Source organism: Polypterus senegalus, chromosome 11, assembly GCF_016835505.1.
Source record: "Polypterus senegalus isolate Bchr_013 chromosome 11, ASM1683550v1, whole genome shotgun sequence".
Taxonomy (NCBI): Eukaryota; Metazoa; Chordata; class Cladistia; order Polypteriformes; family Polypteridae; genus Polypterus; species Polypterus senegalus.
The window spans coordinates 50,701,927-50,724,600 of NC_053164.1; the positions used below are offsets into that span (position 1 = coordinate 50,701,927).

The following is a 22,674-nucleotide window of genomic DNA, read 5'->3' on the forward strand; positions in this document are numbered from 1 at the left end:
ATAAGTACAAACAGTTCTACAAGGAGCAATTGATTGAGTGCGTTTATAGTTCTTGGGATGAAACTGTTTCTGAACAGCGAGGTCTGTACAAGAAAGGCTTTGAAACGTTTTGCCGTGGCTGAGACAGTGTGTACTTGAAGCTGTATATCGATAATTCTCTTTCCAATCAGCTGCTGCTGTGATTCACACTCAGATACAGTAATATAAATACTCCAAGTGGTGCAGTGAGAGTAATATAGAAAAAGATGATCCGCTGTGGCAACTCCTAACGGGAGCAGCTGAAAGAAGAAAGTACAGTTAGAGTAACAACGGTAAAGCGGTTATGGTATTTGGAATACTATGGCTATTCCCTGGACCATTATATTGTTACAAGTTAATTACAATCAGATGCGTTACACTGAAACAATATAGTTTCAGTGTATTTATAAAGCTGCATCAGGAAAATAAGGTTTAACCACACAGGAACAGTAGCACTGCTTTGACACTGGGTGCCGCCAGTCTGAAAAAACTGAGTGGAGAACTTGCGTATGACAAGGTATGAGGTACTGTGAAAAAATGCATGGCTTTACGCCAAGTGTAGGTTTTATACATCACGATTTGAACGTGGAAAAGTTCTTATGCAACATTTCTGTACGTACGCACCATTTATACACGAGGCCCCTGGTGATTTCGAACTTCTTCGAACTTACGGATGATGGAGGCCACTGTGCTCATTGGGGCCTTCAAAGCAGCAGAAATTTTTCTGTAACCTTCCCCAGATTTGTGCCTCGAGACAATCCTGTCTCGGAGGTCTACAGACAATTCCTTTGACTTCATGCTTGGTTTGTGCTCTGACATGAACTGTCAACTGTGGGACCTCATATATTCTGGTGTGTGCCTTTCCAAATCATCTCCAATCAACTGAATTTACCACAGGTGGACTCCAATTAAGTTGCAGAAACATCTCAAGGATGATCAGGGGAAACAGGATGCACCAGAGCTCAATTTTGAGCTTCTTGGCAAAGGCTGTGAATACTTATCTACATGCGCTTTCTCAATTTTTTTTATTTTTAAAAAATTTGCAAAAATCTCAAGTAAACTTTTTTCAGATTGTCATTATGGAGTATTATGTGTAGAATTCTTAGGAAAAAAATGAATTTAATCCATTTTGGAATAAGGCTGTAACATAACAAAACATGGAAAAAGTGATGCGCTGTGAATACTTTCCGGATGCACTGTAAATAAATAAATCAGTGTCTTACGTGGTGTAGCACATGAATTCTGTAGGAGCCTTCAGTAGGTTTTCCATCATGGACCACATTAGCAATTAGGTCATAAGTTGCGTTTTTCTCTGTAGCCTGGACTTCTTCGGCGAGGTACTCACGCAAATCAACGCTTCTGTAGTGGACAGAAAGAAAATTTCTTGTTAAATTTCTTTTTGTGAATCTCTCTTTAAAATAGCCCATACTGCAATGCAAAATGCATTACAAATAAACTTAAGGTACATCTTTTACAGTTTCTGTAACAGGTTTCCTACGCGTATTTTACTGTATTAGTATTACTGTGTTACTCTCAGTCCAGTTTCTGCCTCTGAAATCTTACACTAGTTATCACAAGCTGAAAACTCAAAATGGCAAAAAGCAAGTGACTGAGGAGCATGAGTGGGCCAAGCAATGAACCATCTGGAGCTAATTCGTTCCAAGATATGTACTGGTGCCATGTAAACCTGTTCTGAATGCAGTAGGTTAAAAGAATGGCTGGATTACATTCAAATGGTAAATGTCATTAATATTGTTGCACATAAAAAATGCAGACAATCTTAGAGCAATAACAGAGACAGTTTTACAATTTCACATTACATTAAAATAAACTGATTTTTAAGGCTCTGCATAAAAATACTATTTACAGTTTTACATAAAAATTTTGGTTTGCATTGAACCATAGTTACAACAGCTGCGTATGCATTTACAGTTTATAAATGATGGCAATACAATGTTAGAAACTAGCGGACTTTGATCTTTCTTGCATGTTGTTGCAAGTGTGTTGTAATATTTCCGTTAGTATGAAACTCATGCAACATTAATAGACGTATATGTGATTTATAATATAACAACAAACATAGTGATACTTACGTAATTGGGAAGTTGACAATAGTAGGGTTTTTTTCAACAAAAAAGTTGTTTTTTGTGAATCTTTTAATGTAGAAAATGAGGTATGGTGGAAGCTTTGTAAGCTGGAAGCGCTTCAGGAAGTTCTCCTTATATGTTTTATATTCCTGTGAAAGTAAATTTTTAATTTATTATATGTTACTTTAAAAATGTACACTGTTCAGTCATCAAAATGACAGGCTGAAAATAATAGTTTAATAGAAATTTTATAATACTGTGCTGACATACATGCTTTTGTACATACTGTGCTGTTACATCTACAATACCTTAACACATCAAAAAAAAAAAAGCATGCTGCTTGAAAAATCAAACTTTCGTCACATATGAAATAAAACTAAAAATCAGTGGTCAAAGGAAATCACACCCAGACTATGTACTACGGTAGAACAAGGCAGTTTAGCTATAAACGGGTTTAGCAGCTAATCAATTACCTTCAACCAGGGTACTCCATTTCATCTAGAGGCACTGTCGCCAGCAGTGTGCAAAAACATTTTACTAGAAAGTCATAAAAGCTGAACACCCTGCAATTGTATCTTAATTACGTATCACTACATATGTGCAGACTGAGAGATGAAAATGGTGATAACTACAGACACAAAATGTTCCAATGACACATACTGCTGACAGCCCTTCCAAGAAGCAAATTCTGACAGGTAGATATTGAGACTCGCAGGCAAAATTTCTGCATGTGATCATAAAGTATAACACACTAGAGCCATTTACTTATGCAACATAGTGAACCAGATCTCAGTAACAATACAAATATAACTTGGAACATATTTTCATTTAACAATAAATCTTTTCTGGGAAATTTAACTTCATATTATTTTCTTTGATATTGTGCATATGTGTCACCTTTTAATTATTTAACAATTATTACCTAATCAAATGATACACAAAATAAGTTATAATCAAAATGTGCACCTCATAAGAACATCGCAACGCTGTCAGAAGCAAGGACCACAGATCTCTGATATACACACATAAAAAACTTCAACCAGACATACGTTTGTTAAACTGGGACACGGTGAAAATAAAATTCAGGGCTACTACTAAAATTGCCAGGAAGCTGGCTAAATCATGGATCTCAAATGAAAATGCTATTAACAGACAACTGGTCATGACCTCAGCATATGGAGGCTTAAAAAGAAGGAAACCTAAATAATAAAAGACTTTATAACCAATACCCTCTGATTCCCCACCTCCTCATTTGCTATCTATTGCCTTTGATTCCATTATGTCTAATTGTTTTCCTCTGATGAGGACACCTGGTAGGTTGTCAAAAGCTTAGTAATAAAAAACTATTTTAAGATACATGATTAATTTTCTCCCTTTTCGGATTACTAGCTACAAATATACAAACTGTATCACAGACCTTCACTTCCATTGCAATTCAGACCTATGAATGTAATACTCCGATGTCCACCCTGTCAAGTAAGTAAACCAGTTGCTGCAGCAGAATGTCAGAGGTTTTGCCTCAGATTATGATTATATATATATATATATATATATATATATATATATATATATATATATATATATATATATATATATATATATATATATATATATATATATATATATATATATATATATATATATATATATATATAGTGCATCCGAAAGTATTCACAGCATCACTTTTCCACATTTTGTTATGTTACAGCCTTATTCCAAAATGGATTAAACTCATTTTTTTCCTAAGAATTCTACACACAACACCCCATAATGACAATGTGAAAAAAGTTTACTTGAGGTTTTTGTAAATTTATTAAAAATAAAAAAATTGAGAAATAATATGTACGTAAGTATTCACAGCCTTTGCCATGATGCTCAAAACTGAGCTCAGGTGCATCCTGTTTCCCCTGATCATCCTTGAGATGTTTCTGCAGCTTAATTGGAGTCCACCTGTGGTAAATTCAGTTGATTGGACATGATTTGGAAAGGCACACACCTGTCTATATAAGGTCTCACAGTTGACAGTTCATGTCAGAGCACAAACCAAGCATGAAGTCAAAGGAATTGTCTGTAGAACTCCGAGACAGGATTGTCTCGAGGCACAAATTTGGGGAAGGTTACAGAAAAATTTCTGCTGCTTTGAAGGTCCCAATGAGCACAGTGGCCTCCATCATCCGTAAGTGGAAGAAGTTCGAAACCACCAGGACTCTTCCTAGAGCTGGCCGGCCATCTAAACTGAGCGATCGGGGGAGAAGGGCCTTAGTCAATTAAGTGACCAAGAACCCGATGGTCACTCTGTCAGTGCTCCAGAGGTCCTCTGTGGAGAGAGGAGAAACTTCCAGAAGGACAACCATCTCTGCAGCAATCCACCAATCAGGCCTGTATGGTAGAGTGGCCAGACGGAAGCCACTCCTTAGTAAAAGGCACATGGCAGCCCGCCTGGAGTTTGCCAAAAGGCACCTGAAGGACTCTCAGACCATGAGAAACAAAATTCTCTGGTCTGATGAGACAAAGATTGAACTCTTTGGTGTGAATGCCAGGCGTCACGTTTGGAGGAAACCAGGCACCGCTCATCACCAGGCAAATACCATCCCTACAGTGAAGCATGGTGGTGGCAGCATCATGTTGTGGGGATGTTTTTCAGCGGCACGAACTGGGAGACTAGTCAGGATAAAGGGAAAGATGACTGCAGCAATGTACAGAGACATCCTGGATGAAAACCTGCTCCAAAGTGCTCTTGACCTCAGACTGGGGTGACGGTTCATCTTTCAGCAGGACAACAACCCTAGGCACACAGCCAAGATATCAAAGGAATGGCTTCAGGACAACTCTGTGAATGTCCTTGAGTGGCCCAGCCAGAGCCCAGACTTGAATCCGATTGAACATCTCTGGAGAGATCATAAAATGGCTGTGCACCGACGCTTCCCACCCAACCTGATGGAGCTTGAGAGGTGTTGCAAAGAGTAATGGGCGAAACTGGCCAAGGATAGGTGTGCCAAGCTTGTGGCATCATATTCAAAAAGACTTGAGGCTGTAATTGCTTCCAAAGGTGCATTGACAAAGTATTGAGCAAAGGCTGTGAATACTTATGTACATGTGATTACTCAGTTTTTTTATTTTTAATAAATTTGCAAAAACCTCAAGTAAACTTTTTTCACGTTGTCATTGTAGGGTGTTGTGAGTAGAATTCTGAGGATAAAAAATGAATTTAATCCATTTTGGAATAAGGCTGTAACATAACAAAATGTGGAAAAAGTGATGCGCAGTGAATACTTTCCAGATGCACTGTGTGTATATATATAAATGCAGATAATAACACCAATTACATTGATATGATCAAAAGTCAATAATGAACTCAAACATAGTGTACTGTGTGTATTTGGTTTGCAAATGCTTAAAATAAATAAGGTGCTTTTGAACAGCAGTATTCCCTTTACATAGTAGCAGTTAAAATATTTCTTGTAAACCTGAACTTAAACATTAATGTAATCAAATCAAATATAAAACCAAAGCTATTTGCCACTGCCAGGGCATTAATGTTTGTTTGTTATAGAAAAACAAGTTACCCTCAGGGTCCAGAGCCACAATCACAACATTATAACAGGCACCTTACGAGCAACAGCAAGTTAACATTTGTATATTTGTTTTCTTTTTTATCTTAACAGGTACCAGCAGAAACACTTTCTTTTATCAGGGAGCAGCATAAACACTCCATGTTCAGTAGCAAGTCTTTGAGGGCTAATATGTTTTCCAAAAAACTCAGTTTTCTGAAAAGCACACAAAGCAATGGTTTCATACATAAATCAACATAAAATGTCTGTTGCTGCCTGTTTTGCCTGCTGTTGGCAACTGTTTGCAGCAACAGCGGCTCGACAGCCAGAAGAAATGCATGGCAGGCTGGCTACCTGGCTTTCTTTGTGAGACAGGAGTGCGCGGGTGGCAGTTGCAGTAAGGCAATATGGTTTGTACCTCCTGTCATCATAAATGTCTGTACTTCCAGGCGAATACTGCCATAGGTGCATCAGCTACACAAATGTGCTCAGCATCATGATCAGCAGGGGACTGATCAACTGATGCCGGTACCTCACTTTCGTTTTCAACCTACATTTCCAGATCACTTGCATCAAAATCGAGTCTGACAAATCAGAGTCCGATTCAGTAATAATACAAAAGTTTTGTTTTGATCACTTTGGTATCTCTCCACATGCCATTTCAGAAGCTGTTTGCTCTTTGCTACTCATGCACGTGCAGGGAATTGAGGTCAAATCAACAAAACTAACTTTTCTTCTAGCAAAAGCGTATCGAAAAGCAATGTAACAAGAAGATCACTGATCTCTATCAATCGCTATCGAGACCGAGGCTTTCAAAATAAATAATAATAACAACACAAACTGCGTTTACGCGCAATAAAATAATTGCCGCCGTTAATTGATGCGTTAACGTGATAATAACGCGTTAACTTGCCCAGGCCTAATACATATAATTTAGTATTTACAATTTGAATCTGACATTGTTTGACTTCCTATTCCTAGGTTACAGATATAGCCCCTAGACAGTGTAAACACTGTTGAATGAATACAAGTTATTAATTACTTCTACATGATTTACCTACTCAAGCTTAACAGTAGAATTACGAGAGCCTACGAAAAAACTCATAGATCCGGCCCTCCTTAAATCCATTCGCACCTCTCTGTCAGTGTTTTTTGTCCTGCAAATGTGCCGATAAACAAGCAGCAAGCAGCCTACTGTTCCATCCCCCAACAGCTGCAGAACGTGCACAAAGTTCTCCAAGCTCATGCCTTGATTGATTATCTGGGAGTGAAGTGCTGGAGTTTTAGAGTGGAAATAATAGATCGTTATTTGGAACACATGCATTTCATGCATGTTCCGCTTGTACAATAATCTGTGTAAACACTTTGTTAAAATAGAAACGTTTTTCATATTTTAGTAGTAAATGACAAAATGTTGGCATAAACTATATAATGTGTGAAGCCTGAAGTCCAAAGATCAAATAAGCACTTTCACAAAAGGTTCAAGGATAAGACAACAGCTTCCGTGGTGTAGCGGTAAGATTTGCTGACTTGTGATCAAGAGTTCCCGGTTCGATTACGACTGCCTCCTATATTTGCCGTTTTCAGTAGTAAGCTGCTCTTATTGTTAACATTATACAGTACACACTAGGCGTATGTGATATACATCGCTTACGATTATATCTTAATTGCTGTTTAACGATGTGCAAGATTAAATTATCAAGTATGTAACTCGCTTTGCAAAAAAAGAAACACAGAGTTCATTCACTAATGCAACAGTATAGACCACTGCGCATGTGCAAAGCGAGTTACGTAGGCATGCACGTCCAGAAAGCTGCAAATTAGCGTCGCTCCCTGCCTTAAAATGAGTGAACAAACAGCGCCAGATAATAAAACAGCCTCGCCATCTACATCGTCAGAGTTAATTGCCAGACGTGGTTCATTCTCACTTGCATGGCAGTGGTTTGGTTTTGAATAGACTGATGTTGCTCAAAAGACAGCAATCTGCAAACTATGTGGTAAATCGGTTGCCGTTAAAGACAGCTCGACAACTAACTTGTTTCACCATTTGCGAACTAACCACTGCACAGAATACAAAGAATACGAAAAGCTTAAGGAGTCAACTGTCCAGCACAAGTCTAAAGTAAACAAGGTACAAGCACAAAAACAACTCAGCAAACTTTAGCGGACTCATTCTGCAAAAATGTGCCTTACGACAAGAAAAGCAACAGATGGCATGACATAACAAACACTGTCACCAATTACATTGCAAAAGATATGGTGCCAATTCAAGTGGTTGAGAGAAATGGTTTTAAACAACTTTTGAATACTTTAGACCCAAGGTACACACTGCCTGGCCAAAAATATTTCAGTCAAACAGCTCTGCCTAAGTTGTATGATTCGTGTCGCCAAACTCTGATGCATAAACTGCCAAAGGTTTCACATTTTGCCACAACAACGGATTTATGGTCAAGCCAAACATCCGAGCCATACCTCTCCCCGATGGTGCATTTCATTGACGAAAACTGGCAACTGCAAAGCTTTTGTGTGCAAACATCCTACTTTCCACAAGATCACACTGGCGACATCATTGTGCAAGGTCTGAAAGATGCGCTGGCATCATGGTCACTGCGAGAAGACCGCATGGTTTGCATGACAACAGACAGTGGGGCTAACGTTGTCAGTGCACTACGGATTAATAACTGGAGGAGGCTACCCTGTTTTGGGCATAGACTTCATATTGCGATTGGCGAGTAATTTGGGGTTCCTCTATAAAATGCAGTTTAGGTTAAATTGATCTTATTTATTATGACATTTAAAAATACAATAAGACCTGATAAGTAAAGCTATAGATGACAAAAATATAATTCAATATAATTTAAAATAATACATTACATTATCTTGTAATTATCGTTATTAGTCCTAAAAAATATCGAAATTTTTTTTTTTTCCAATATCGCACACCCCTAGTACACACATACATTTGGTTTGCATCTGTAACAGACGGTGTACATTTATAGTCCTTGTGAAAGTTAGCATGTTTTATCTACACTTTTATTCTCTCAGTCACAATCACGATACATACTACCTCTTCCCCACCCAGGGATCTGACACTGATACTTTTTATTTGAAACTGGGAAGAACTGTAGATGTGAGTGGTATTTTTAGGCAATGGAACTGGACATTCTCTGATCTGGAGGGATAAAAGCTGACACACAAATGCTGGTGAATCTGCCTTCTTCGTATCACACCGTCAGTTGATTTTTTTTCATTCAGTTTTATTGAGTGTTCCTGCTCACGCTGAATTAGTTTGCACCTTATGGTCTATGATGTCAGACGCACTGACAAAAAAAAAATAAGAGACATAGGTATATATGATATTTGGAATTTTTCATTTTATGACCCGTATAGTACATTTCAGAAAACATTGAGGCACGGATGCAACATTATTCAATTTCATTCGCATAACTTCTTGCGCTTGTAATTAGTGACCACGTGTTTTTTTTTTTTCCCCCCGATCTTGCCAGTGTCCGCTTTTGGGTGCACAGTGCTGTTTCTTTTGTACGCCAGGACATGCAGAGGAAAGAATAGTACAGATAGGTAAGTTCAGCGCTATATGCAATCATGAAATTCAAATGTTAACAGTTCACACACACGCGAGGACCATCCTTCCTACATTTACGACGTGTGTACCTGATGCAATGCGCACACTTCTCTCTGTGCTTTGGTTCCTATTACACTGAAAGGGCACCTGACACTCACTCAGTTTACTATCCTGGGGGAAGCGGCTATCTTGAAACAGAAGCTTGTCGATGTTGCATCCTCCCTTTTCTTTTTCCATCGCCTTTTCTAGTAAGATGCAACGCCGAAGTTCCTCTGCAATGTGTGCCATGAACACCCTTCTTTTCTCAGTGGATCCCATACATGCCTTGCACAGTACATGTGCGTTCATCGCCACCAGGTCAAGCTTATTATAGCACACAGCATCTGGCCACATGTGTGTTCCTGTGCGCACTGAATAAGCTCACACCTTTTGGTGCACAATGTTAATGCAGCACAGAGAAAAACAGAAAGAGACAAATATATGGGACATTGGGTATAAATTTATTGTACTTGTAAAAGTTAGCTTTTTTCAGTTTTACTCCCTCAATCACGATCGCGCTTCCCCGCCCCTCCTGATCGGACTCTAAGTAAAAGCGCCAGCATAAATTCACACCCGATCTGACGCTGTTCGTTTTCAAATAATATTGCATTAGTGTGATGATGTTTTCTGATTGGTACTATTCAGGTCATAACATGACTTCTTCAAAATGTCACATATATTGCCTCTTTCTTTCAGGTGTGTAATAGAAACCACAACAAATTGCAACAGGTACACACGTCGTAAATGTAGGATGGACGGTCCATGCGTGTGTGTGAACTGTTAACATTGAATTTGATGATTGCATATAGCGCTGAACTTACCTCTCTGTACTATTCTTTCCTCTGCATGTCCTGGAGTACAAAAGAAACAGCACTGTGCACCCATAAGCGGACACTGGCAAGATCAGGGGGGGGGGAACACACAGTCACTGATTACAAGCGCAAGATGTTATGCGAATGAATATGAATAAATGTTGCATCTGTGCCACAATGTTTTCCAAAATGTACTATACAGGTCATAAAATGAATAATACCAAATATCATATATACCTATATCTCTGTTTTTTTTTTTTTGTCAGTGCGTCTTTGACATCATAGACCATAAGGTGCATACTAATTCAGCGTGAGCAGGAACACTCAATAAAACTGAATAAAAAAAATCAAGTGACGGTGAAATATGAAGAAGGCAGATTCATCAGTGTTTGTGTGTCAGCTTTAATTCCTCCAGATCAGAGAATGTCCAGTTCCATTGCCTCAAAACACCACTCACATCTACAGTTATTCCCAGTTTCAAATAAAAACTATCAGCGTCAGATCCCTGGGTGAGGGGGTGGTAGTATGTATCGTGATCATGAACGTTTTAACAATGTGTTTACACAGATTATTGTACAAACGGAACACACATGAAATGCATGTGTTCCAAATAACGATCTATTATTTCCATTTTAAAACTCCAGCACTTCACTCCCACATAATCAATCAAGGCATGAGCTGGGAGAACTTTGTGCACATTCTGCAGCTGTTGGGGGATGGAATAGACGGATCTATGAGTTTTTTTGTAGGCTCTGGTAATTCTAGTGTTAAAGAAGGTTGTATGAAATAAAGTCCTAAATGATGTATCAGTATTAAAATAAATCACAACTATTGCACAGAAACATATTAATTATTAAAATTTTTTAAGTCTAAGCTTAAAAAAACTATTGAAATACTATTTTATAATACTTTTAACCATTTCATTGAACTTAACTTTAACTGTGTGTAATGGTGGGTGTCAGAGGCTATAGGAAAAATAATTATTGAAAATTAGTTCACACACCTTTTCAGTAAGTCCATTAAATTTGGCCAAGATATTAAAAAGCGGAACTTGTGGAATGATAAGTTGCTCCTTCTCATCTTTGTACAGGGGTGCTGTAGGAAGGTCAAGAGTTAAATACAAAAAAGAGGACTCTGACATTTTCTCTTGATATTCTTCATTTGCCAACAATGCCTCTTTTTCTTCAGCAGGCTGAAAACAGAGAACGGTTATAAATACTTAGAAACATGAAAATAGAAACATTATTGTGTGTGTGTATCAAAGTTAAATTGTTCTAACATTAAGCACTACCTCATCAATGTTTTCAAACAAACAGTATGCTTAAAGTGCATCTATAATCTGTCAACATAGCAGTAAAATAAACTCCTAAACAGATTCAATTTGCTTGTGCAGCCAAACCATATATCTGACTAAATATTATAATTTTTTAAGAAAGAATCAGTCTTCTTAAAGAATTGTTATTCATTACTTACCAAATCTGGGTGAGGTAGTTTTTTGCAAAATATGCGCATTGACCCCTGGAACACCTTTGTGATAATTGCTATGATGAACAAATAAATAAATAAATGAATAACTAAATAAAAGGGAAATCTCTTTTAAAGTATCCACCAATTAAATTATGATTTATAAAGAAAAACAGGAATATATTAATCGGTTCGCCTCAATTGTTCAACCAGCATTTAGTGCCTCAAAAGCTGTCTGGTTTATTCACAATTTTTTATTATATTACGAAACTGAAAGGACAAAATTAAGCAATTCCTGTTAATAAGAAGATATCAGGTTGAACTCCCATTAGTCATGTACAAAATGCTAGCATGCACTAAGAGCACATTTTGAGCTTTAAATCAGGTTAATTAAGAATGTGTCATCAAACTATCATTTAAAAAAAAAAAATAGTGTCAATGTCCTCCTGCATGCACATCATACATTACAAGCTTAGAATATCAAACGACAATCAGTGTTATACACTTTTTGCGGCATGTTATTTGCATGCATAGGAGAAAAAGCAAAATATGTGAATTAGCCAAGTCATGATCAAACACAATGAGGTACATTTTTTTTTCCTAGAACAAATGCCAAGTCATTTTTTTGTTCAGATTGGTCTGTTCAGATTTTGATGCATCTTGTTTTATTTTAAATGGCAAATGAGAAATTTAGAAAACAATATGTGATGAGAACTTAACCAGATCAATGACTGGAATAACAAGGAATAATAAAAGTACAGTATACTGTACTAGATATCACACTTTCAAACATAAAAATAAATGTGAAAAAAAGAAAAAAAAATACAATAATACAATGTAGGAGAATTAAAAAAGTAAATTATCTGCAGCTAAACTGTAGATGAACAATGCTATTTTAGACAGTATCATAAAAAATTATTCTTTTGTCCCCTCCCCTTACACTTACAAGAAATCAATATGGACTATTTCATACAGTTCTTCCATGTAAATTTCAGTTTATTAATGTAGGAAATCACTCAATTGAAGATTTTACAATATAATACAATAATTGCACTCTACAATAATATATAATCAAGTACACTTATATTCATTATATCCTTATATATAATTTGATACAATCCATATGTGGTGTTCGCATCAACACCTCGACTCAATACAAGTTAGAACCATGTAATGGGACTCTGCCTCTGTATTTAGAGCATAATGTGGCAAACGCAGATGCAGTGTTGCATGATTGGCTAAGAATGTTCGAATGCTCCAGTGACACCGCTATACGGCTGAGAATAGTAAGTCGGTGTTGGTTCGAGCAGATAACAGTAAGTTCGGTTGGTTTTTGGAACATTGGTTTGGTGGGGAGTACTTTCCAGGACTAACATCGTCGACTGACTTAAACAGACTGATCTTTGACAGCTCCGGAACCGTAAGTAATTTAGAGCATATCGCCATTTGTTTGGTTCAAACTGAGTAATGACGGCTGGGTATTAACAACGGTCATTGTTTAAATTTTAGCCAATCTCAGATCTAAAATGGCCGCGCCAACATAATTATTACTCCGACTCTGATTAGAGTCGTAAAATACGATTTGTTTTGAAAATTTGTTTGCCGGGAAAAATCAAATGAGGTGTGCCGAAGAGCTGAGTTCATGTCTCACAGCCCCGTTTAAACAGGAAGCTCTTCATTACATTGGCCGAAAAGGTCTATTTTAAGCACAAATCAGTGTCATCATAACAAAATCATTTCATGGACTTAAACAAATAATTCTTTGCAGAGAAAGTATGGATTTCACACATGTAGAATTTGTAGCCCAATTCGATCGGGCTCCCAGTCGCTAGTACATAAATAAATGCAGAGTAATTGAACAGGAAATTGAATGAAATTATTGATTTATTATTTAGTTTAAAACTAAACACCTGGGGCCTCGTGCATAACGGTGTGAATAGAATTCACACTAAAACATGGCGTACGAACAAAATTGAACACGCCAACTTCCACGTTCTTCCGCTGCATAAATCCTGGTCATCGTGAAAAGTAACGCACGTGCACACACCTGCTGCTTCTTCCTAACTCCTCCCAGAATTAGGCCTCTTTGAATATGCAAATCAATATAAATAGCCCTTAAGCTCAGCGTTCTGTGAAAAGGCAATGGCAAAAGCACCGGGGAAAATAGAATTTCAGTGAATACCAAGTAGAGGCAAGGAAAAACATATTTGTTGGTTTAAACAGTGGTATCAACAACAAAAGGAAGTTGATCGAGTGACAGAGTGTTGGAGAATCTCAAAAGCTCAAGTTTACAAAGTCGCACAGTGCCTGAAATAAAAAAGAAGTTGTCAGATATCAAAGTCGCCATGAAAGTAGCCCACCGTCTGAGTGTCATATGAAAGCTTATTAGGGTACAGAGAAAAGAAATAAAAACTGGGACACAGTGGGTAAAAATGCTCGAAATGTCAACTTTAATCACGTACTTTATTTTGTCATCAAAGTAGAACATCATAAACTTCATCTTAAAATCGTTTCATTTACTAGTCCCTCAAATTCCATTGTAACTAAAGTAGCACGCTAAATGCTTTGTTTTGTATGTGTTCTTCTATGTGCTCTATGTGTGTGAATCACTACATGCTTTTTAAATGGGCTTTCTCTTCTTCTGACAGGACACAGAATCCATTACATTTGTGATATTACAGTTCTCTGAATAATTTAAATACTGAGATGTATACTTGATATCATGTCAGTATTCATATTCTATCATTTGGAGCATGTATTAAACATGAGAACACGGTAACACAGTGATAGTGACGAACTGGTTCCCCATCCAGAAATTGTTCCTGCATCATGCAAGATGCTTGCTGCACCATGCGCAACCTTCAATGAAATAATTTATTGCAGCAGTACTGTCTCTTTCAAACGTACCAACATTAATGTACATTCTGTAAAATGTAATAAACATATTTTGCCCCATTTCATCTTAAAAATGATATCGTCATCATATGTAAATACTCGCTTTGTAAAGTGGCACAGGTTGTGCAATATTACAACTATCGCAAGTTTACAGTGAGGTAATCTATACTAATAAAAGGCAAAGCCCTCACTGACCGACTGACTCACTGACTGACTCATTCACTCACTCACTCACTGACTCATCACTAATTCTCCGAGTTCCCGTGTGGGTAGAAGGCTGAAATTTGGCAGGCTCATTCCTTACAGCTTACTTACAAAAGTTGGGCAGGTTTCATTTCGAAATTCTACGCGTAATGGTCATAACTGGAAGGTATTTTTCTCCATTTACTGTAATGGAGATGAGCTGGATGGCTGTGTGGGGCGGAGTTTCGTGTGACATCATCACGCCTCCCACTTAATCACGTGAACTGACTATCAACGCAGTACGTAGAAAACCAGGAAGAGCTCCAAAAAGCGCTAAAGAAAACATGCATTATATAATTGAGAAGGCAGCGAAACAATAAGCGAGCGACTGACATTTACAACCATATTCATGAGTGCTGCTACTTCGGAAACAAAGCACGGTGTAAACTTAAAGTTTAAATTAAGTTCATGGACAGGCTGCCGCTGGTGTTTGTCATGCCCACGGTAATGCGGGATACAAGTTTAATCAGAGGACGCAGGATATAAACGAGAGTTTTGATCACTTTGTAACTAAGTTAAAATTGCAGGTGAAGGGTTGTGCTTATGCAAATTCCGAGAGACTGTGTTTGTGGGGGATTGACAGTTAAAGGCGGGTGGGGGAGTCACGTCATTAACTCCCCTCCCATTCACTTCATTTCGCTCTGAGCTGAGCTCCACGGCTAACGCCGTCTTCCGAAGCAACTTCGTCACACTGCCACCAAATACTCACATAAAAATCCACAAGTTAATACACACCCTGTCTCTACAGTTTCTCCACACTCAATGTATTCCTCGCTTCCCCTTTATCCCCTCTGATCTCCCATTTCAATTCAGATGCCTCCAATTTCCAGTAAGGCTCTGCTGCGCGATGACAAGTGATAAGTCTCAGGGACAGACCCTACAAAACGATGCCATTGATTTCAGGCAAGATTGCTTTTCTCCTGGACAAATATACTTGCATTCTCAAAAGTGACCTCACGCAGCTTCGTCATATTACAACCGGAGTGCAGCCAGAAACTTTTAAGTGCCGGGTCTTACTTAACATTAAATTAAGCCATGGACATCGCAACATCACGCAAGAGAGCAGCTCACGTGAACTTACTGAACGCAGTACGAGTGATCACTTCCATACATCAAACCTGTTCAAAAAACACATTACACAATTGACAAGGTGATGGCTTTATATGGCGTTCGTTTATAAAGCAGCGGAGAGGCTGTGTGAAGGCAACTACACAAAAAAAACAGCAGAGCGCCACACTCTGAATGTATTCCTGGCATCACCGTTATACCCCCTGATCTTCCATTTTAATTGAAATGCCTCAAATTTCCAGTAAGGCTCTGCTTCGCGATGACAATTAATACGTCTCAGGGACACACCCTACAAAAGGTTGCCATTGATTTGAGGCAACATTGCTTTCCTTCTGGACAAAACTATATGTTGCATTCTCAAAAGTAATAAATATATACACACCCCGATCTACATACTGTCAAATAAACGAACCACACACCCTAAGCGCAACATGAGAGGCTTCGCCTTTAGCGCTGACGTCTGAGGTTCGATTCGCGAGAGTGGGTGCAGTGAGTGCGTACTGCCTGATGTTGGATTTAGTCTTTAAATTTCTATGGTGAAGAAAAATTTATGCAATGATGATTAAAGTTAACTTTCATTCCTACTAAACATATTTCTGTCGACCAAATAAAAATTACTTATATTTAAAATTTAAATAGAACTTGAACAAATACGATCATAATACCCACGCAGCACTAAGTGCACGTAAGATTAGCAGTCATCCGTTTTAACAAGCAGCGTATTGCATTGATATGAAATAGCCTGCCTATTTAATTATTTAGGATTGGATAGATAAATGAAGATTTTGTACAAATAATGTTTTTAATTTTTCTTCCTCAATGGATTCTGGCACCCCCAGCAACAGCTGTTCGCACCCCAAAGGATGGAAATATATATATATATATATATATATATATATATATATATACTAGCAGAATACCCGCGCTTCACAGTGGAGAAGTAGTGTGTTAAAGAAGGAAAGAGAAACAAAAGGAAACATTTTGAAAATAACGTAACATGATTGTCAATGTAATTGTTTTGTCACTGTTATGAGTGTTATGAGTATACTAGTAGAATACCCGCGCTTTGCAGCGATGTCGTGTGTTAAAGAAGTTATGAAAAAGAAAAGGAAACATTTGAAAAATAATGTAACATGATTGTGAAAGTAATTGTTTTGTGTATTTGGCGGCAGCGTCACAAAGTTGTTTTCGATCTAGCTGCATTAGAAAATGTACCATGACGCCTGACCGCCTCCTTTTTACTGTTTTCTCACAGCTTGGATTGTTGCTGTCATATATATATATATATATATATATATATACATATCTATCTACATCATATATACACACACATACTTACATACACACACACATAAAATTATATATATATACACATACATACAAACATACACACAGGTATATATATGTGTATATATATGTATGTGTCTATATGTGTGTGTATAGCTTTGGTCACCGAGTGCAAGGGAAAAATAATAAAATATAGTCTAAGTTATTAAACAGGAAAACATTAACGTTTTAAGAAGTACAGGTACATTGAGCACTACTCGAGTGGTTGCGGGTTAACTACATTTTAAAAGACGGTATAACAGAACAGGTAAGTAGTACTAACAACAGCTAAAATGTTTATATGGATCATCTCTCAGTAGTAGATCCATTTTGAAAGGCGCTACACGACGGCTGTGGTATAGAAATTACATTTTCTATGTGAGCGTTCAAATTTCTGCCTCTGGTAATGTGCCTTACCGGTATTACCAGAAATTAAAAAAAAATTGTTTTGTGTCCTCTGCAGTGTTAAGAGAGAAAGGCTTTGGTTTGGGATAAACGGAAAAAAGGTGTAAAGAAAGGAAAGTTGCCTTTTTCTTTTATATAGTATAGAGACATGTGTTCGGTGACGTTATGATCGCCTTTTGGGGACAGCCGCGGTGGGTCTTGTGTAGACTGGTGAGACGTCCCTGCCATTAATCGGCTGTGATGGCACTGTCAGTCCTCCACTCGTGTGCGTGTCTTCATAATCTGAGCTGAGGAACTGATAATCGTATACGTGCAAAAGAAAGTGTGAATCGCCTTAATATTATTTTGCCGTGGTGTAGAAAAGGGGTCCCGTCTCTGCACTTGTCTGGGCTATAGCTCAGGGGGAGGATGAAAAAAATTAAAAGTGCTCACTTTGACTTAAGGCAGAAGCACAGTCAGCGTCTCAAAGGCCGGTACAGCTATGCGCGCCGGCTGCTCGACTTTGCTGGGTAGGAGACCCCAGTTTTGTACACACGTTCCACAAATGAGACACACGGGTTTACCGGCAATGTCAGTAAACATATACTCAGCCTCACATCGGTTTTTAAAGGCTCTATGTTCAGAATCACCTTTTCTCTTTGGCATCGTGTGGGCTAGCTTGGCAATAACTTGTAGCATCATAAGCTAGACTTGATTAACGTGGTAAGTGTTCGACAAGGCAGCTGAAGCCTTGGATTATGGGATCTGTAGTTTATTGTGTTACCAGCGCTTCATATCCCCAGGCCATTAATAACAATAATACAGTATATAAAATGATCTCGCGGGCAGGATATAATTACACGCCGGGCCGGATGTGGCCCGTGGACCTTGAGTTTGACACATATGGACTAAATAGAACTTGAAAAGAAATATTTTTTGGAATGTGATCGCGCAAGTCAGATCGAGTTGACGCGCACTACAGTACATCGAGCCCGCTTGCTATTGTGGTTTTGCTTGTGTGCCTCAGTAAGTTACCATCCCCTTGCTCTTACTTTTTTACCGTTCATCTAATGAATACACCGAGTATGGCTTTACCAAAACAATCATTGATCGCGAATAAAGTATCCATTATTCATGAAGCTTCAATAGGTGATCTGTCTTTCTGCGTAAACCGCATGTGTTTTCATACGTCTCAAACTAAGAGGATGCGAGGTTAAAATGAATCGAGAAGCGCGCGTACATATATAGTGCATCCCCTCTCGGGCGCTACAGGCGAAGGCTCTACTATTGCGCCACGGCGTGTAGTTTGTCTATTTGAGCGTAGCAGTGTAATTCGGTTTTTGTTCAGCACTCTTTGGAACTGTCGCTTATTGTCTGCGCACTGCGTCAGTTCACGTGAGCCGCTGAATATGGTTTTATATGTCACTTGCTCACTTCTAATTGTTTCGCTGCCTTTAATGTATGTTTTCTTCAGCGCGTTTTGTAGCTCTTCCTGGTTTTCTACGATGTCACACGAAACTCCGCCCCTCACGACTTTCGAGCTGATCTCCATTACAGTAAATGGAGAAAAATAGCTTCTAGTTATGACCATTATGCGTAGAATTTCGAAATAAAACCTGCCCAACTTTTGTAAGTAAGCTGTAAGGAATGAGCCTGCCAAATTTCAGCCTTCTACCCACACGGGTACTCAGAGAATTAGTGATGAGTCAGTCAGTCAGTCAGTCAGTCAGTGAGTAAGTGAGGGCTTTGCCTTTTATTAGTATAGATATATGTATGTATATGTATAGATATATATATAAATATATATAGATAGATATATAGATAGATATACATATATAGATAGATGGATATATACATATATATAGATAGACAGATATACTGTATAGATATAGATATATATAAGTGTATGTAAATGTGTGTCTGTATATATATATATATACATATATATATATATACACATATATATATATACACATATATATATATACACATATATATATATATATATATACACATATATACACATATATATATATATATACATATACATATATATACATATATATATATATATATATATATACATATATACATATATATATACATATATATATACATATATACATATATATATATACATATATACATATATATATATATATATACATATATATATATATATACATATATATATATATATATATATATATATATATATATATTGTCACACGCTTGTAGTAGGAGGTCATGGATTGATTCGACAGCACCTGGGAAACCACTCGCCGCCAGGGAATGGTGGGGTATTAACTTTCTCCCTGTGCTTCCTCATAGGAAAAAGACCGTCCTGCACCATAGGCATGGATGACCGCAGTCGCGATACTTCCGCCCTTCCTCCGCCATCTTGCCCTGGCGTCATCCTTCCCATCCTCCCTCACGGTCCTTCCCGACATTCCTCCACTTCCGGCTCCTCCCCAATAAAATGGCCGCGACGCCAGGAGTCGGCGTCGCGCATTATGAACTGTTTGTTTATAATTTTGACCTGCTTTTTTGTTCTGATTTACAATATACGGGGCCGGAAAACCCCAACCCTTGCTACTGTCTCTCTCGGTCCTTTACATCTGGCGTAGCCGGCAGGATAAAGATCCCGGAATGACGGAGGGACAGGACCTGAACACCGTGCTGCAGGGAATGAACGCCCAGCTCCAGGCCCTGCAGCAAGCGCAAGCCGCTACCAACCGGGAGCTGGAGGCCACGAGGCCAGGTTAGTGGAAGCCCACGGGCGAGACCAGACCCGCCCAGGCAGCCGCCTCCTCCTATGGTACCGATGGGCCCTTCGGAGGACGTCGATGCCTACCTGGGCATGTTTGAGAGGACGGCCACCCGGAACGAGTGGCAGCGGTCCGAGTGGGCGTCCATCTTGGCGCCATACCTAAAGGGACCCGCGCTGCGGGCCTATTATGACCTCCCTGAGGAGGAGGCCGCTAATTACGACCTCCTCAAGCCCGAAATATTGGCCCGCTACGGCATTAGCCCGGCCAGCAGGCGGCGAATGGCGGAACTGGGTCTTTGACCCCGAAAAGCCCGCTTCGCGCCCAGGCGTTGAGTTCTGGGGCAAGATGGGCGCTGGCTACGGCCAGAGAGCCCGGCGGGCGGAAGGTCGTCGAGCGGGTGGCCTGTGAAGGCCTGGTCAATGCAATGCCCAGTTCCCTCGCCCAGCAGGTCCGGGGGCACGCCTATCAAAACATGTCGGGCCTCCTCGACGTCCTGGAGCGTCAGTTGGCGGTCCTCCGACTTGGGGGGTCAGAAAAGCCTGCTCGCGGGAACCGGCAGGGACGGGCGGCCACCCGAGCCCTCGGCGCTGCAGAAGCGCCAGCCAGAGCCAAAGAGAGGCCGGGTCCGCGCTGTTTCAAGTGTGGCGAGACCGCCCCCTGCTGCCAAACTGCCCCCATCACATCGCCCCGGAGCCTATGGACTGCAGCTGGACATCAACGGAGAGGTATTGTACCCCGCCGCATCCCTTGGCGAGTCCGAATACGGGAGTGGTGTTGCTAAATGGGCACGCCGTGGTGGCTTTGTTTGATTCCGGCAGCAACATTACCATTGTTGCTCGCCGTTTGCCTTACCGCAACAGTGGTTAAAGCAACATTTGTTGGTTACCTGTGTACATGGGGGGACTAGGTCATATCGTTCCGCTCACTGCTATCTTACCTGGAAGGGGGAACCAATCCAAATGACGGTCGCTGTGTTACCTGACCCCCTTCCCAGTGATCCTGGGACAAGACTGGTCTAAAAGAATCAGCGGTAAGCCATTCGCGCTCCCGGGCCTCGTTGGATCTTGTCATGAGGGGAAAAGGCAACCCTCCCGCGCCTCCACGCCGTGCACAAGGGCAGGCCCTATGGGCGCTGGTGTCTCGGGGACCTTTCGGCTACGGACCTTGACCCGGAAGATTCCGCCGGAGAAGGGACTAGCCAGGGAACTCTCCCCGGGCCCAGGCCCCAAGACCCTCTCGGCGGCCTGGACCATCAATTTCGGTCCACGCCGGCCTCCTTTAAGAGGGAGCAGTGGAATGATGACTTCCGCACCTCGCCCTCATGGGTAGCCACTCGGTACAGCAGATCATTTTCCAGGACAAAGAAGGGTTCCCGCGGTGTGGATCCGTCCGCTGTCGAGCTGTTAGGCAGAACAATCGCGTTTCCGGGCAAAGCGCAGGGAGTCAGCGCGGACGGCAGGAACTGGGACCAGCTCCTCCCGCTCGTGCTTTTTGCCTACCGGGAGGTACCCCAGGCCTCTACGGGCTTCTCCCCTTTTGAATTACTATACGGGCGACAACCCCGGGGAATCCTCGACATCCTAAAAGAAGGCTGGGAGGCGAGGCTCTTCCCTCCTCTAATATTTTGATGCGTGGCGCAACTGCGCGACCGACTCACAAAGATCAGGCCCCTCCTAAAAGAGCACGTGACTCGTGCGCAAGCAGCGCAGGCCCGGTGTTACAACCGCAACTCCGTCCTCAGGGAGTTCCGCCCGGGGGACCGAGTTATGGTGCTCGTCCCGACCTCCCACTCGAAGCTGCTCGCTCACTGGCAAGGGCCTTACGAGGTTAAGGAGAGAAAGGACTCGTCGACTATTTGGTAAAACAGCCCAACCGTCGACCGAGTGAGAGGATCTATCATGTCAACCTGTTAAAGCCCTGGAAAGATAGAGAGGAGCTTCCCAGCTCCCGTAGGTCACTCTCCCTTTTCGCAAGCACAACTGCCCTTAACCTCGGTGAAGAGCTGACCCCAAGCAGCGGCAGGAGTTAGCCCAAACACTCCGAGCCATCCCGAGGTAGTGGCGAGTCACCCGGCCGGACCGCTGATTGAGCCGCGATATAGTCACGGAGCCCGGGGTAATCGTCCGGGAGAGGCCCTACCGACTCCCGGAGGCAAAACGCGCAGAGGTCGAACTGGAGGTGAAACGTATGTTGGACATGGACATAATTGAAGAGAGCCATAGTCCCTGGTCCAGCCCTATTGTCCTCGTCTCCAAGCCAGGCGGCTCCTGGAGGTTCTGTAATGACTTTAGGCGTCTGAATCAGATCTCCAAGTTCGATGCCTACCCCATGCCCCGCATTGGCGACCTCCTTGAGCGGCTGGAGTGCGGCTCGATATCTGACTACCCTTGACATGACAAAAGGGTATTGGCAAATTCCTTTAACGGCATCCGC

The 22,674-nt window shown here is 40.5% G+C and overlaps 1 protein-coding gene across 1 annotated transcript in view; it reads right to left on the minus strand.

Annotated features, from left to right (window-relative positions):
• usp39 (ubiquitin specific peptidase 39) overlaps positions 1–22,674 on the minus strand; it is a 49,855-nt gene that overhangs the window by 8,816 nt on the left and 18,365 nt on the right. Inside the window, exons 8-11 of the mRNA XM_039768586.1 lie at positions 11,564–11,631; positions 11,094–11,282; positions 2,112–2,254; positions 1,242–1,377 (exon numbers count right to left, since the gene is read on the minus strand). Coding sequence (XP_039624520.1) covers positions 1,242–1,377; positions 2,112–2,254; positions 11,094–11,282; positions 11,564–11,631 — 536 coding nt within the window. The remainder of the gene's footprint in view (positions 1–1,241; positions 1,378–2,111; positions 2,255–11,093; positions 11,283–11,563; positions 11,632–22,674) is intronic.